Source organism: Liolophura sinensis, chromosome 13, assembly GCF_032854445.1.
Source record: "Liolophura sinensis isolate JHLJ2023 chromosome 13, CUHK_Ljap_v2, whole genome shotgun sequence".
NCBI classification, from domain to species: domain Eukaryota; kingdom Metazoa; phylum Mollusca; class Polyplacophora; order Chitonida; family Chitonidae; genus Liolophura; species Liolophura sinensis.
Window position 1 is genome coordinate 28,553,981 of NC_088307.1, and position 14,573 is coordinate 28,568,553.

Sequence of the window (14,573 nt, forward strand, 5' to 3'; positions counted from 1 at the left end):
TACCTGAGCTTTGGAAAACCAATGATCTGTAATCAGGTGAGTTATACCTTTGCTTTGGGAAACCAATGATCTGTAATCAGGGGAGTTATACCTGAGCTTTGGGAAACCAATGATCTGTAATCGAGTGAGTTAATATTACCTGGGCTTTGGGAAACCAATGATCTGTAACCAGGTGAGTTGATATTACCTGAGTTTTGGAAAACCAATGATCTGTAATCAGGTGAGGTAATATTACCTGAGCTTTGGAAAACCAATGATCTGTAATCAGGTGAGTTAATATTAGCTGAGCTTTGGGAAACCAATGATTTGTAATCAGGTGAGTTATACCTGAGCTTTGGAAAACCAATGATCTGTAATCGAGTGAGTTAATATTACCTGAGCTATGGAAAACCAATGATCTGTAATCAGGTGAGTTAATATTACCTGAGCTTTGGAAAATCAATGATCCGTAATCAGGTGAGTTAATATTACCTGAGCTTTGGGAAACCAATGATCCGTAATCAGGTGAGTTAATATTACCTGAGCTTTGGAAAACCAATGATCTGTAATCAGGTGAGTTAATATTACCTGAGCTATGGAAAACCAATGATCTGTAATCAGGTGAGTTAATATTACCTGAGCTTTGGAAAACCAATGATCCGTAATCAGGTGAGTTAATATTACCTGAGCTTTGGGAAACCAATGATCCGTAATCAGGGGAGTTAATATTACCTGAGCTTTGAGAAACCAATGATCTGTAATCAGGTGAGTTAATATTACCTGAGCTTTGGAAAACCAATGATCTGTAATCAGGTGAGTTATACCTGAGCTTTGGGAAACCAATGACCTGTAATCAGGTGAATTAATATTACCTGAGCTTTGGGAAACCAATGATCTGTAATCAGGTGAGTTAATATTACCTGAGCTTTGGAAAACTAATGATTTGTAATCAGGTGAGTTATACCTTTGCTTTGGGAAACCAATGATCTGTAATCAGGTGAGTTAATATTACCTGAGCTTGGGAAAACCAATGATCTGTAATCAGGTGAGTTAATATTACCTGAGCTTTGGAAAACCAATGATCTGTAATCATGTGAGTTAATATTACCTGAGCTTTGGAAAACCAATGATCTGTAATCAGGTGAGTTATACCTTTGCTTTGGGAAACCAATGATCTGTAATCAGGTGAGTTAATATTACCTGAGCTTTGGGAAACCAATGATCTGTAATCAGGTGAGTTAATATTACCTGAGCTTTGGAAAACCAATGATCTGTAATCAGGGGAGTTATACCTGAGCTTTGGGAAACCAATGACCTGTAATCGAGTGAGTTAATATTACCTGGGCTTTGGGAAACCAATGATCTATAATCAGGTGAGTTAATATTACCTGAGCTATGGAAAACCAATGATCTGTAATCAGGTGAGTTAATATTACCTGAGCTTTGGGAAACCAATGATCTGTAATCAGGTGAGTTAATATTACCTGAGCTTTGGAAAACTAATGATTTGTAATCAGGTGAGTTATACCTTTGCTTTGGGAAACCAATGATCTGTAATCAGGTGAGTTAATATTACCTGAGCTTTGGGAAACCAATGATCTGTAATCAGGTGAGTTAATATTACCTGAGCTTGGGAAAACCAATGATCTGTAATCAGGTGAGTTAATATTACCTGAGCTTTGGAAAACCAATGATCTGTAATCACGGGAGTTAATATTCCCTGAGCTTTGGAAAACCAATGATCTGCAATCAGGTGAGTTAATATTACCTGAGCTTTGGAAAACCAATGATCTGTAATCAGGTGAGTTAATATTACCTGAGCTTGGGAAACCAATGATCTGTAAACGTACCAGTGACAGAGAGACGAGCAACACGCGACGTTCTTGACTGAGGAACTGAGCGGTCATTGATGGCCACACAGATGTAGTCGTCGGCGTCTTCCTGCTGGACATTCGAGAAGAACAGGTCTTGTCCTCCTGAGAGGGTAAAGATAACAGATACGGCAAACTCCCCGCTACGTATCACAACTGGTGATGACCCCTTGTACCAGGTCACCGTCGCTGGAGGGATGCTGTTGGGTGGGGTACAGAGGAGTCGGGCAGTTTGCCCGGCGATGGCGTGAATGTCCTGAGGCTGTTGAACAAACTCCAATCCCAATCCTGTAATACAGAAAAAATTCGAATCCCAATACTGTAACACAGAACAAACTCCAATCCCAATCCTGTAACACAGAACAAGCTCCAATTCCTATCCCATAGCACAGAACAAACTCAAACCCCAATCCTGTAACACAGTACAAACTCCAATCTCAAACCTGCAATGTAGAACAAACTACAATCCCAATTCTATAACACAGAACAAACCCCAATCTCAATCCTGTAACACAGAACAAACTCCAATTCCAATCCTGTAACACAGAGCAAACTACAATCCCAATCCTGTAACACAGAACAAACTACAATCTCAATCCTGTAACACAGAACAAACTCCAATTCCACACCTGTAACACAGAACAAACTCCAATCTCAATCCTGCAATGCAGAACAAACTCCAATCTCAATTCTGCAATGCAAAACAAAGTCCAATCTCAATCCTGTAACACAGAACAAACTCCAATTCCAATCCTGTAACACAGAACAAACTCCAATCTCAATCCTGTAACACAGAACAAACTCCAATCTCAATCTTGCAACGCAGAACAAACTCCAATCTCAATCCTGCAACACAGAACAAACTCCAATCTCAATCCTGTAACACAGAACAAACTCCAATTCCAATTCTGTAACACAGAACAAACTCCAATCTCAATCCTGCAATGCAGAACAAACTCCAATCTCAATCCTGTAGCACAGAACAAACTCCAATCTCAATTCTGTACCACAGAACAAAAATTCCAATCCTGTAACACAGAACAAACTACAATCCCAATCCTGTAACACAGAACAAACTCCAATTCCAATCATGTAACACAGAACAAACTACATTCCCAATCCTGTAACACAACACAAACTCCAATTCCAATCCTGTAACACAGAGCAAACTACAATCCCAATCCTGCAATGCAGAACATACTCCAATCTCAAACCTGTAACACAGAACAACTACTTCTCATGGCATCTCCATTTATGTAAAAATCTATTCACTTTCACAAAATACTAAGTATTTTAAAGAGTTTGTCTAAACCTCTGAACAGTTTACTGCACTAAACTGTGGTTCATCTTAATAATTTTTATTTTGATACAATATTTGATGAATTTCCCCTGACGTTAAATAAGCTCCCAAAATTAAAACTTCGAGCAGGAGTAAAGATTTTAAAAGTTGCTGCAGGTACAAATTTGTAAACATAGTGTATTTCTGAAAAATAGTCTGCTTTGTCTGCCCGACCAATATCCTTTCCAGTTGAAAGGAGAAATGAAAGTGAAAGAGAATATCTGTTGCTTACTTGGGACTTGGAGTGTCATGTATCCACTTGAGATGCTGCCCATGCTGTTTGTACCTTGACACAGGTACAAGCCTCCATCGCCGAGGGCAACAGACGAGAACTGCAACGTTCCGTTAACAAGGACAGATACTCGTTCCCCATTGGTCACTTCCACGCTGTTGTGCAGCCAGCGTACTCTAGGCACGGGGTTACCTTCTACCACACAATCCACAGAAAGCGGTCGGCCTTCTGGGGCGAAAACTAGAGAAGGCGGGGAAATAACAAGGCTGGGTGTGGTATCAGGAACTGCAACCAATCAAAAATCAGGATTATAAAATCTGTGCATCGTCAGGTTGTTGGCATGTCATCTATGAAAAAATTCACGCAGGACCAACCTAAACGTTCCTATATAAGCACAGCTAACAGCTTCCTACCTCCAAGACCCCATAACGGTTGGGGATGGGTAATGTCAAAGATCGGTTAGGAAAACTTGGAGTGAAGCAACATACTTCATGTTTGGGGGGCCTCCGTGGCTCAGTTGGTTAGCGCGCTAGCGTGGCGTGATGACCCACGAGTCTCTCACCAGTGCGGTCGCTGTGATTTCAGGTCCAGCTCATGCTGGCTTTCTCTCTGGCCGTATTTGGGAGGGTCTGTCAGCAACCTGCAGATGGTCGTGGGTTTCCCCCGGGCTCTGCCCGGTTTCCTCCCACCATAATGCTGGTTGCCGTCGTATAAGAGAAATATTCTTAAGTACGGCGTAAAACACCAATCAAATAAATAAATAAATACTTCATGATTTATATATGCATGAAATGTCCCCAATTTCCCTCGCTGATAAAAGTGACATTTCACACAGTTAGATAACACCTTTGCAGTTACACTTTGATATTTCACACACAGATGCCATGATGTTGAAAAAAAAATTAACACTTTATTTAATGATGTTCCAATACCTGAGCTCAGAGGGATGATGCCATAACACAGGTATGGTCAATTTGTACATGCATATAAACATGTATGACCTTCTATATACACATCTGTGTTGGCCTGCAGCTGAAAAACATTTCTTAATTTGTTCTGATACACAAAATCATCATATTGTCAAAATATAAGAAATAAATAGACAACTGCGCAGTGAAGGTTGAATATAATGTATATCTGGCTCTGGTGAAAGGTGGAAGAATTTCTTGCTCCAGCAATATTTATGGTACTGATCCCTCCCTCTACAACATTCTCAGTGTACTGTGTCCCTGGCACAGTTGTTCAATAGTGATAAGATTTAACATCAGATTTAAATTTAAGCCAAGTTTTCAGTTATGTTTACTTATTCATTTATATGACTGGTGTTTTACGCCATACTCAAGAATATCCTCAGTTTTGTATTTAGCCCCCAAAATAATTACAACAGTATATTAAATATGAACTAAACCTGCTGCTTTTATATTTTGACTTCGGGGAACTGTATTTGCTGCTGAGTTTGGCTAAAATTTTACATGTAAAATATGACTAGCTAATCCACTTTTCAACAACTGCGCTCAGGCCATCATTCACTTTCTGAAAACATGGGTTTAACTTAACTTTCAAATCAAATTTCTTAACAAGGTTTATCATCTACTGAGTGTTATTATACAAATAAATTCCCTACCTGTGAGAGACAAGAAAGCTGGTTCACTCCTCTTCACAACACCTGCTAACGTGTTCTCCAGCACACACCTGTAAACACCTGTTAACGAGTTTTCCACAACGAGCTGTAACCTGAGGGAGAACTGCTTTCCCAGTCTCAGAGGGTCGATGTCACCGTATGAGGCATTTTGCTGATCTCCCGCGAGAAACTGGCGGCCGTCTTTTTCCCAGAATGCACTGGGATTGGGTGCGGCACGGCCAGTGATACACGTCAGGATAACATTCTCACCTGGGGAAGCCTTAATGGATGATGGTGATGACACAAACTCTTCAGTGTCTGCAAATACATTCATTCATATTTTCTTTTACAAAAATGTTCCATGAATATTAATAATGTCTTGAAGCTCAGTCTGCCAAAGACCCCTGACCTTCCACAACTCACAGTATGTACACGGCAAGATCCCGGACCTTCCACAACTCACAGTATGTACACGGCAAGATCCCGGACCTTCCACAACTCACAGTATGTACATGGCAAGATCCCGGACCTTCCACAACTCACAGTATGCATCTGTCAAGACAAATGACTTTCCACACCTCATAGTATTTACCTGAGAGCACCTGACCTTCCAGTATTTACAGTATGTACCTGACAAGACTCCTGACCTTCACCAACTCACAGTATGTACCTGACAAAAACTGACGTTCCATAACTCACAGTATGTAACTGACAAAACCCCTGGCCTTCCACAACTCACAGCATGTACCTGAGAAAACCCCTGACCTTCCACAACTCACAGCATTTACCTGACAATACCCCTGACCTTCCCCAACTCACAGCCTTAACCTGACAAGACCCCTGACATTCCATAACTCACAGCATGCATCTGCCAAGACTCCTGATCTTCACCAACTCACAGTATGTAACTGACAAAACCCCTGGCCTTCCACAACTCACAGCATGTACATCTGACCTTCAGTAACAAATAATCTACAATTTCATCCCAGGCTTTAAGCTGCTCAGATCCTTGGTTCTGAGAGTTGTCTTATTGTTGGAAAGGTGTTTTGGGGTATATTTCGAAGGTTTAAGGAGGCCCTACTAAGAAGATATGTTGTATAAAGGAGATTATTTCAGCCATTAATTTGCTCTTTTTTGGGTGAAGCTTTCGGGCATGTACTCGAGAAGGGCATGATTTCGGGGTGCACAAATGAACATAAACACGCTGTCTGACTGATGAGTTCAAAGACTTTTAATCACCCCACAATGATGTTATGTTAAACTTACAGGCTTCTATAACTGTAGCTGATCGACCTTCCGACGTTAAAAAGTTGTCACTGGAGACATTACACGTGTACAAGCCCAGGTCTGAGAGCTGCACCCTGGGAACGAGGAGGGAGTGGTTTGCAAAGACTGACGCAGACGCTCTTACAGGTTCTCCACCAAATGTCCACCTGTACAGCAAGGTACCAGTCACAGCTTCATCCTGGGCCAAACAGTCCAGGCGAACATCTTGACCAACAACAACGGCAGTATTTTGCGGTGAAGCAGTGAATTCTGAAAAATACATTTGAAACACAATCACATGATATACATGGTGAGCCTCTCTGTTGTTCTCCTCTCCTCACTCCCCAAAGAAATCTTTACTGATGACAAAATAACAATTTGAACCATACGGTATACACTAAATGATCATACCCTTTGTCCATGACTAACTTGCTTATTTTCCCCGATTCTCAGAATTGTATGCAGCATTTACATGTATGACACCTAACACAGCTCCCTAACACACGTGCTACAAGTATGGTTAACCTTCAACCACTTTTCAACCACTAAAGAACATGTACCTTTTTTTGTATATTTTTGGCTATGAAAATGATGACAATTTGCTTGTGTCATTAAAGAAGCAAGATTCAAAAAACTGTGCAACTTATTTCTCTACCTCCATTAAGTTCTCTCAAAATGTTTCAAAACACTGGCTGCTGAGGTGGTCTAAATAACTAGGGTCTATGGTGAACTGATTCCTACCCTGACTCTAACAAGCAAAGTGTTCCATTTTATTTATGGAATAAATGAATTTTATTTATACCCGGGAATATTTCACTCAAACATATACAACGGCGGCCAGCATCATGATGGGAGGGAAACTGGGGAGAGCCCAGGGGAAAGTCACAACCATCCGCATCTTCCCATGTTTGGCTGGAGAGAAAGCCAGCAATTCTCTGCGACGGCATTGGTGAGAGGTTCCTGGGTCCATGCACTGCGCTGGGGGGCTAATGCCGTTGCCATGGAGGCCCCGCAAAGCATTCCAATATGGCTGGATAGCTTAGTCTGTTGAGAAATAGGGCTGTAGACACTCACAGTCATGAGTTTGTGTCCAGCTAGGAGTTTTTAGTTGGTCTCAATTTATATGAGTTGGAAATTTATTTACCAGATTTTTATCGTGCTAGCACAGTATAATGACCCACGAGTCTCTGTGCGGTCGCTGTGAGTTCAAGTCCAGCTCATGCTGGCTTCCTCTCCGGTCATACGTGGGAAGGTCTGTCAGCAACCTGCGGATTGTTGTGGGTTTCCCCCGAGCTCTGCCCAGTTTCCACCCACCATAATGCTGGCTGCTGTTGTATAAGTGAAATATTCTTGAGTACAGCGTAAAACACCAATCTAATAAATAAATAAATATTATATTGACAATTACAAATAAAATGCATTCTACTAAGTAAAGATGAAATAACGATTCACTGCAGCTACAAAAACAACTACATTATATGTGGTGTTCTCTTCTTACTTACAGTTTTTTTTCTTCTTTAAGCCTATTAATGTACATATATGTATATAGCTAGAACAAAAAATGCTGCCGCATGTAGGGTCATTCATGCATGCAGACTAAAAATATTACACGTAACAACCCTGCTTTATGAAAATGTTTTTACAGGTGAATGTACATCAGTAGATTAAGCGCGTCAAACAACACCATGTCAAACAAAAGTACGTTATGAAATACTCGATCATCTTGACCCGATTCATAGCTAGACATGTGGCCGGTTTTGGCTTGTTTAATCTTCCTTGATCATCTTGATCCGATTCATAGCTAGACATGTGGCCGGTTTTAGCTTGTTTAATCTTCCTTGATCATCTTGATCCGATTCATAGCTAGACATGTGGCCGGTTTTAGCTTGTTTAATCTTCCTTGATCATCTTGATCCGATTCATAGCTAGACATGTGGCCGGTTTTAGCTTGTTTAATCTTCCTTGAATGGGATGGTTTTAATAATAAGGCATCCGTTACATGGACACATAGATTCTGAATACTCTGTTTAGCCTGGTTACCCTGTAAAAGTGTACTTTCAGAAAATGATACTGATGCTAGCATTTAAGTATTTCTGACACGAACATAATCAAACTTAATTTACAAGCGAAATGTGTCACTTGAAATATCTAAAGTACAAGAACTACATTAAGGTGAAATACAATATTTGTGTTTTAGGTCCAAAAGGTTGTGTCAAGAATGGCCCACTTTTGACATGGCCCGCTTATGACACGGCCCAGCCCGCTTATGACACAGCCCAGCCCGCTTATGACATGGCCCACTTATGACACGGCCCAGCCCACTTATGACACAGCCCACTTATGACATGACCCACTTATATTTACACCTTTGAATAATGATTGTATTTATTTATCTGAGCGGTGTTTTGTTGCCACACACAAGAACATCTGATTTTATATATTCGATTTTTATATGGCATCACAGTGGAAACTAAGCAGAACACGGGGAAAACCATGCAACGACCATCTGCAGGTTGCTGGCATCCAGGCCTTCCCATGTACAAGCGGGGAGGAAGTCAGACTGAGCTTGTGAGAGGCTCCTGAGTCACTGTCCTGTGAACAACTGTCAACACTTTTGCAGGTAAACTACATAATCATTCAAATCCAACTTTGATTTCTGGTCCAACTGCAGCTTGAAGTTCGCAGGTTTGTCCGGTAGGTTTGTCAGGTAGGCATGTCAGGTAAGTTTGTCAGGTAGGCTTGTCAGGTAGGTTTGTCAGGTAAGTTTGTCAGGTAAGTTTGTCAGGTAGGCATGTCAGGTAAGTTTGTCAGGTAGGCTTGTCAGGTAGCTGAAGGCAGTGATTTACTCTGGGCACGGAAGTATCCTCCATCATCCAGCACTACCTGTACCATAAACCACACAGCACTACCTGTACCATAAACCATACAGCACTACCTGTACCATAAACCACACAGCACTTCCTGTACCATAAACCACACAGCCACACAGCACTACCTGTACCATAAACCACACAGCCACACAGCACTACCTGTACCATAAACCACACAGCACTACCTGTACCATAAACCACACAGCACTACCTGTACCATAAAGCATACAACACTAACCGTACCATAAACCACACAGCACTACCTAAACCATACAGTAGTAGGTGACATATCACAAATGCTCTCGTCATAGCGTTCCTTTGAGAACAGGCCCTGGTCTACACTGCCATGTTAGGGTCATACCTGTACAGCTGTTTAGGCAACCTTTTAGGCTTCCCAACTGGTGGGTGGCCAAACTAATGCTGCTGTATTAAAACTAGCAAGTAAAGTTTTTAAAAACTTGGGTTGTTTACCAATAAAATTTTGCCTGCTAAGGTTGACAAATTTCTTTACATCAGACTTAAAAGCTTTCAGGGTCAAAGAAAGAAACTTTGTACTATCAGTACTATCAGCCTGGGTTCAAACCTCCGACTTCATCCCCCCAAAGAGGTTAGGATTGAATAGAAGGCATTAGTATATGTACATGGACAGGGAGTGCGGTCACCCCTCACTACCCCCCCCTTCCCGACCATCCTTCGCCCCTCTATACTGCTTGATGAAAATACTGCCACATACATGTACTTCATATTATAAATAGACTTCTCCAAACCCAGAATCAATGGATGAAACAGATGACCCTGTGAAACAGTGACACCTTCCCAGGTGACTCACACATGTACATCTAATTAACTTTTCCCAATACAGGTGTGCTGGATTATTAATAACCAATTAGATGGTACTTTCACTCAGGTAATGATGTCAGTACTGCAGAACGTCCCAGTATATGTGCTGTTTTTGTCTGGTTGGGTGTTCCAAAAAATGAGCTTTTGTCAGCATAGATTATAGTTATTCATTCATTTAGTAGATTGTGTGGAGCCTCTGTGGCTGAGGGGAGGTTAGCACGCCAGCAAGGGGCAATGACCCAGGAGCCTCTCACCAATGTGGTCACCCTGAGTTCAAGTCCAGCTAATGCAGGTTTCCCTGTCTTGAGGCCGTCATTAGGAAGATGTGCCTTCATATAAGACATCAATCAACTGAATAAATAAATTAGGTTGAAGTTTTATGCTCTCATGGTCAAATGCAGGTTCTAATTTGTGTCCCCTTTAATTTATTAGATTTGGGCTTAGGAATTTTAAGCATAAAGACATTAAGAAACCAGACAGTAAATGCCTTATACATACCAAATTTTAGTGTTAAAATTGCATCTACTTAAAAACACTGTACAGTCAGTAAAAATGAATATAAAGGATTTTTTAAACATTTAAGTTGACTTTATCAGGCAATATTCCTTGTACTTTGGAGTTAATCTGTACTCTGTAACTTAGAACTTTGGGGAGGAGGGTATCCTGTAATCTGGGCACCCTTAAAGGGTATCAAATGCCCTTTCCTGTTGCAACCTGAACTCTACAGGGCATGGGATATCAACTATAACAAGAGAAGCTTTACTTGAACGATCAAAGTCAGCAAAGGCCATCTCAAAACTACAAATACATCCACAAGAAATTGTAAAGTATTTGTGTCAACGATGTTGTTGATGGGATTGATATCGGTATGTGAAATATCCCTAGGTGAAGTATCACATATTCACGAGTCCAGAATGTTGCGATAACAGCAAAAAAAAAGAAATAATCCTCTATGTGAATGTACAAGTATATGCAGTGGAGCCCTATGTGCAATATTAGTATGCAGTGGACCCCTACGTGTAGTATTAGTATGCAGTCAGCCCCTATGTGTAATATTAGTATGCAGTGGACCCCTATGTGTAATATTAGTATGCAGTGGACCCCTACGTGTAGTATTAGTATGCAGTCAGCCCCTATGTGTAATATTAGTATGCAGTGGACCCCTATGTGTAATATTAGTATGCAGTGGACCCCTATGTGTAATATTAGTATGCAGTGGAACCCTATGTGCAATATTAGTATGCAGTGGAACCCAACGTGTAGTATTAGTATGCAGTCGGCCCCTATGTGTAATATTAGTATACAGTGGACCCCTATGTGTAATATTAGTATGCAGTGGAGCCCTATGTGTAATATTAGTATGCAGTGGAGCCCATCGTGTAGTATTAGTATGCAGTCGGCCCCTATGTGTAATATTAGTATGCAGCGGAGCCCTATGTGTAATATTAGTATGCAGTGGAACCCAACGTGTAGTATTAGTATGCAGTCGGCCCCTATGTGTAATATTAGTATGCAATGGACCCCTATGTGTAATATTAGTATGCAGTGGACCCCTATGTGTAATATTAGTATGCAGTGGAACACAACGTGTAGTATTAGTATGCAGTGGACCCCTACGTGTAATATTAGTATGCAGTGGACCCCTATGTGTAATATTAGTATGCAGTGGAACACAACGTGTAGTATTAGTATGCAGTGGACCCCTACGTGTAATATTAGTATGCAGTGGAGCCCTATGTGTAATATTAGTATGCAGTGGAACCCATCGTGTAGTATTAGTATGCAGTCGGCCCCTATGTGTAATATTAGTATGCAGTGGACCCCTATGTGTAATATTAGTATGCAGTGGACCCCTATGTGTAATATTAGTATGCAGTGGAACACAACGTGTAGTATTAGTATGCAGTCAGCCCCTATGTGTAATATTTGTATGCAGTGGACCCTATGTGTAATATTAGTATCCAGTGGAACACAACGTGTAGTATTAGTATGCAGTCGGCCCCTACGTGTAGTATTAGTATGCAGTGGACCCCTATGTGTAATATTAGTATGCAGTGGACCCCTATGTGTAATATTAGTATGCAGTGGAGCCCTATGTGTAATATTAGTATGCAGTGGAACCCAGCGTGTAGTATTAGTATGCAGTCGGCCCCTATGTGTAATATTAGTATGCAGTCGGCCCCTACGTGTAATATTAGTATGCAGTAGAGCCCTATGTGTAATATTAGTATGCAGTGGAACCCAATGTGTAGTATTAGTATGCAGTCGGCCCCTACGTGTAATATTAGTATGCAGTGGACCTCTATGTGTAATATTAGTATGCAGTGGACCCCTATGTGTAATATTAGTATGCAGTGGACCCCTATGTGTAATATTAGTATTACTTTCATCATTAAATGAAATATCACTAATCAGCCCATTTGGCTATGGCAGGCATATTCTATCAGCATATATACATGTCCAGTGCACATGTGGATTAGCAATAAATAAACTGTCAGACATTTACCTAAAATCAGTTTATTTACATGAGTGTTGTTCAATGCCACATTGTTTGATGTGTATGCTATAATAAAATAGTACTATCACTAATTGTGATTGGACATGCTATGTGTAGGAACAATAAAACATTAGTACTATATCCATCCACATCAGTATAGTATTTCTCTTTGGCAAAATAAGAAATAAGCCTGTTTCCAAAAACCAATAAAAACTTCATGTATATGTATTAACATATTAAAAATTAAAATAAAACATTAGCACATTTACGGTATGCAGCAGGTCATGAACCCCAGGATATCACTTAAGTAGGTGTTCTGTCAGACAAGGTGAAACGCTTCACTTCCTGATGTTAATCTCTTCACCATCTTGTTTTCTTATCAGAAATGTAGATGAGAAACAGAGTAAATGCTGTTACATGTCAGTGATCTAACTCAGCAGTGCAACAACCAGATAAAGTCTCAGTTCATTCTGTACTTGTTAAATCACAACAAATTAAATAGATTTTGTCACAGGATTTTCAACATAGGGTAATAATATAATCCAGTATTCAATTTTTAATTCTAAATTCTGCTCCAATTTTGAACTTTCTTACGTATAGGAATTTTTTATGTACAAGTACATTTAGAAATGTCTCCATGCATAGCTGGCTTATTTCTTTTTTATTTTCCCTTATCAAAAGATTACTGTATTTGTCCCAAAAATTTGCCCCGAAAAGTGTACTTAAGACGCAAATGAAAGCAAAATTTTTTTAGTTTTGATGCTAAAACTTAGATTTTTCCACAAGGATATTATCCTATGCAAACATTTACGTGTACTTTCCAAACAAACCTCAAATAAAACACATACACATTCATTTTCATGATAATACAATTATCAGAATCATGTAAAATGAGGAGCTCAATTAGCTATCATGGACGGCATTTTTGGAAGTCAATTTTGCCTATTAAACATCAGGCTGCATTAAAGAAGAAACAATGCCAATATTAAGTCCTGACAAAGTGCGTGACACATGTACACGTGAGAGACTCCCAAGTCAATCCTCAAGTGCGTGACACATGTACACGTGATCGACGCCCTAGTGAATCCTCAAGTGCGTGACACATGTACACGTGAGAGACTCCCAAGTCAATCCTCAAGTGCGTGACACATGTACACGTGAGAGACTCCCAAGTCAATCCTCATAGTCCCCGAGTGGACAATGGAAATCTCGGGCGCGATGTGACTTCAGACGAGTTAATTTGTTGCAGGAGTGATAAGAACAACAACACGGACATGTACTAACATGCTAACACAGGAAGTGTCAGTCTAATTAGTTACAATGTACATCTTTTATTCATTAGTATATACCTCCATGTTATTGTGCTGTTGTTTTCCTGTTGTTATGTTTTTTTAAGTACGTAGATGTAATTGGCTTAGGTGCTAAGATGTTTCCTTTTGTTGTCTTTCATCTACTGAAAGCCTTTGAATCTATCAGTAAGGTGCATACACTGAGCTACAGGTATAATAGTATATTAGGGTAAATGCAAATCAGAAAAAGGGAAAACCTATATACAGGTATACCGATGTACACACATGTACCAGAAGTTATACCAGTGTTGGGTATATGGGTGTCAGGAATACGGCCTGATACCTGGATGAGGTGATTAGTACAGACCTTTCCTGAATTAATACCAGCCCAACACACGCTGTGTTTTTCGCGGACACTTTGCTGTCACGCAGCCGAAAACAAACATCATGACTCACGCAGTAGGAGATAAGAGCAGGGGGCCAGGGTCATGACATTGGTTGCAACTGAGCTGAGGGAAAAATACTTACCTTACATGAACTGTTTGACAGTAAATGTTTGACTCCATTTTATAATGTGCTGTACTAAAGAATATTTCACTTATACAACGGCGACCAGCATTATGGTGAAGGAAATGTAGTTTCTGCACTTGGAAACTTGTAGCGGCCGAACAAGTACATGTAAAACCACAGAATTTTAACAGAACATGTAAATGCACAAGCTGTTAACTGTAATTTGACAGTACATGTAAATGTACAAGCTGTTAACTGT

The 14,573-nt window shown here is 40.4% G+C and overlaps 1 protein-coding gene across 1 annotated transcript in view; it reads right to left on the reverse strand.

The window, feature by feature from the left end:
• The window catches only part of LOC135481042 (cell adhesion molecule DSCAM-like), a 61,096-nt gene that overhangs the window by 39,364 nt on the left and 7,159 nt on the right, over window positions 1–14,573 (reverse strand). The window contains exons 3-6 of the mRNA XM_064760973.1: window positions 6,309–6,578; window positions 5,046–5,360; window positions 3,422–3,706; window positions 1,830–2,138 (exon numbers count right to left, since the gene is read on the reverse strand). Coding sequence (XP_064617043.1) covers window positions 1,830–2,138; window positions 3,422–3,706; window positions 5,046–5,360; window positions 6,309–6,578 — 1,179 coding nt within the window. The remainder of the gene's footprint in view (window positions 1–1,829; window positions 2,139–3,421; window positions 3,707–5,045; window positions 5,361–6,308; window positions 6,579–14,573) is intronic.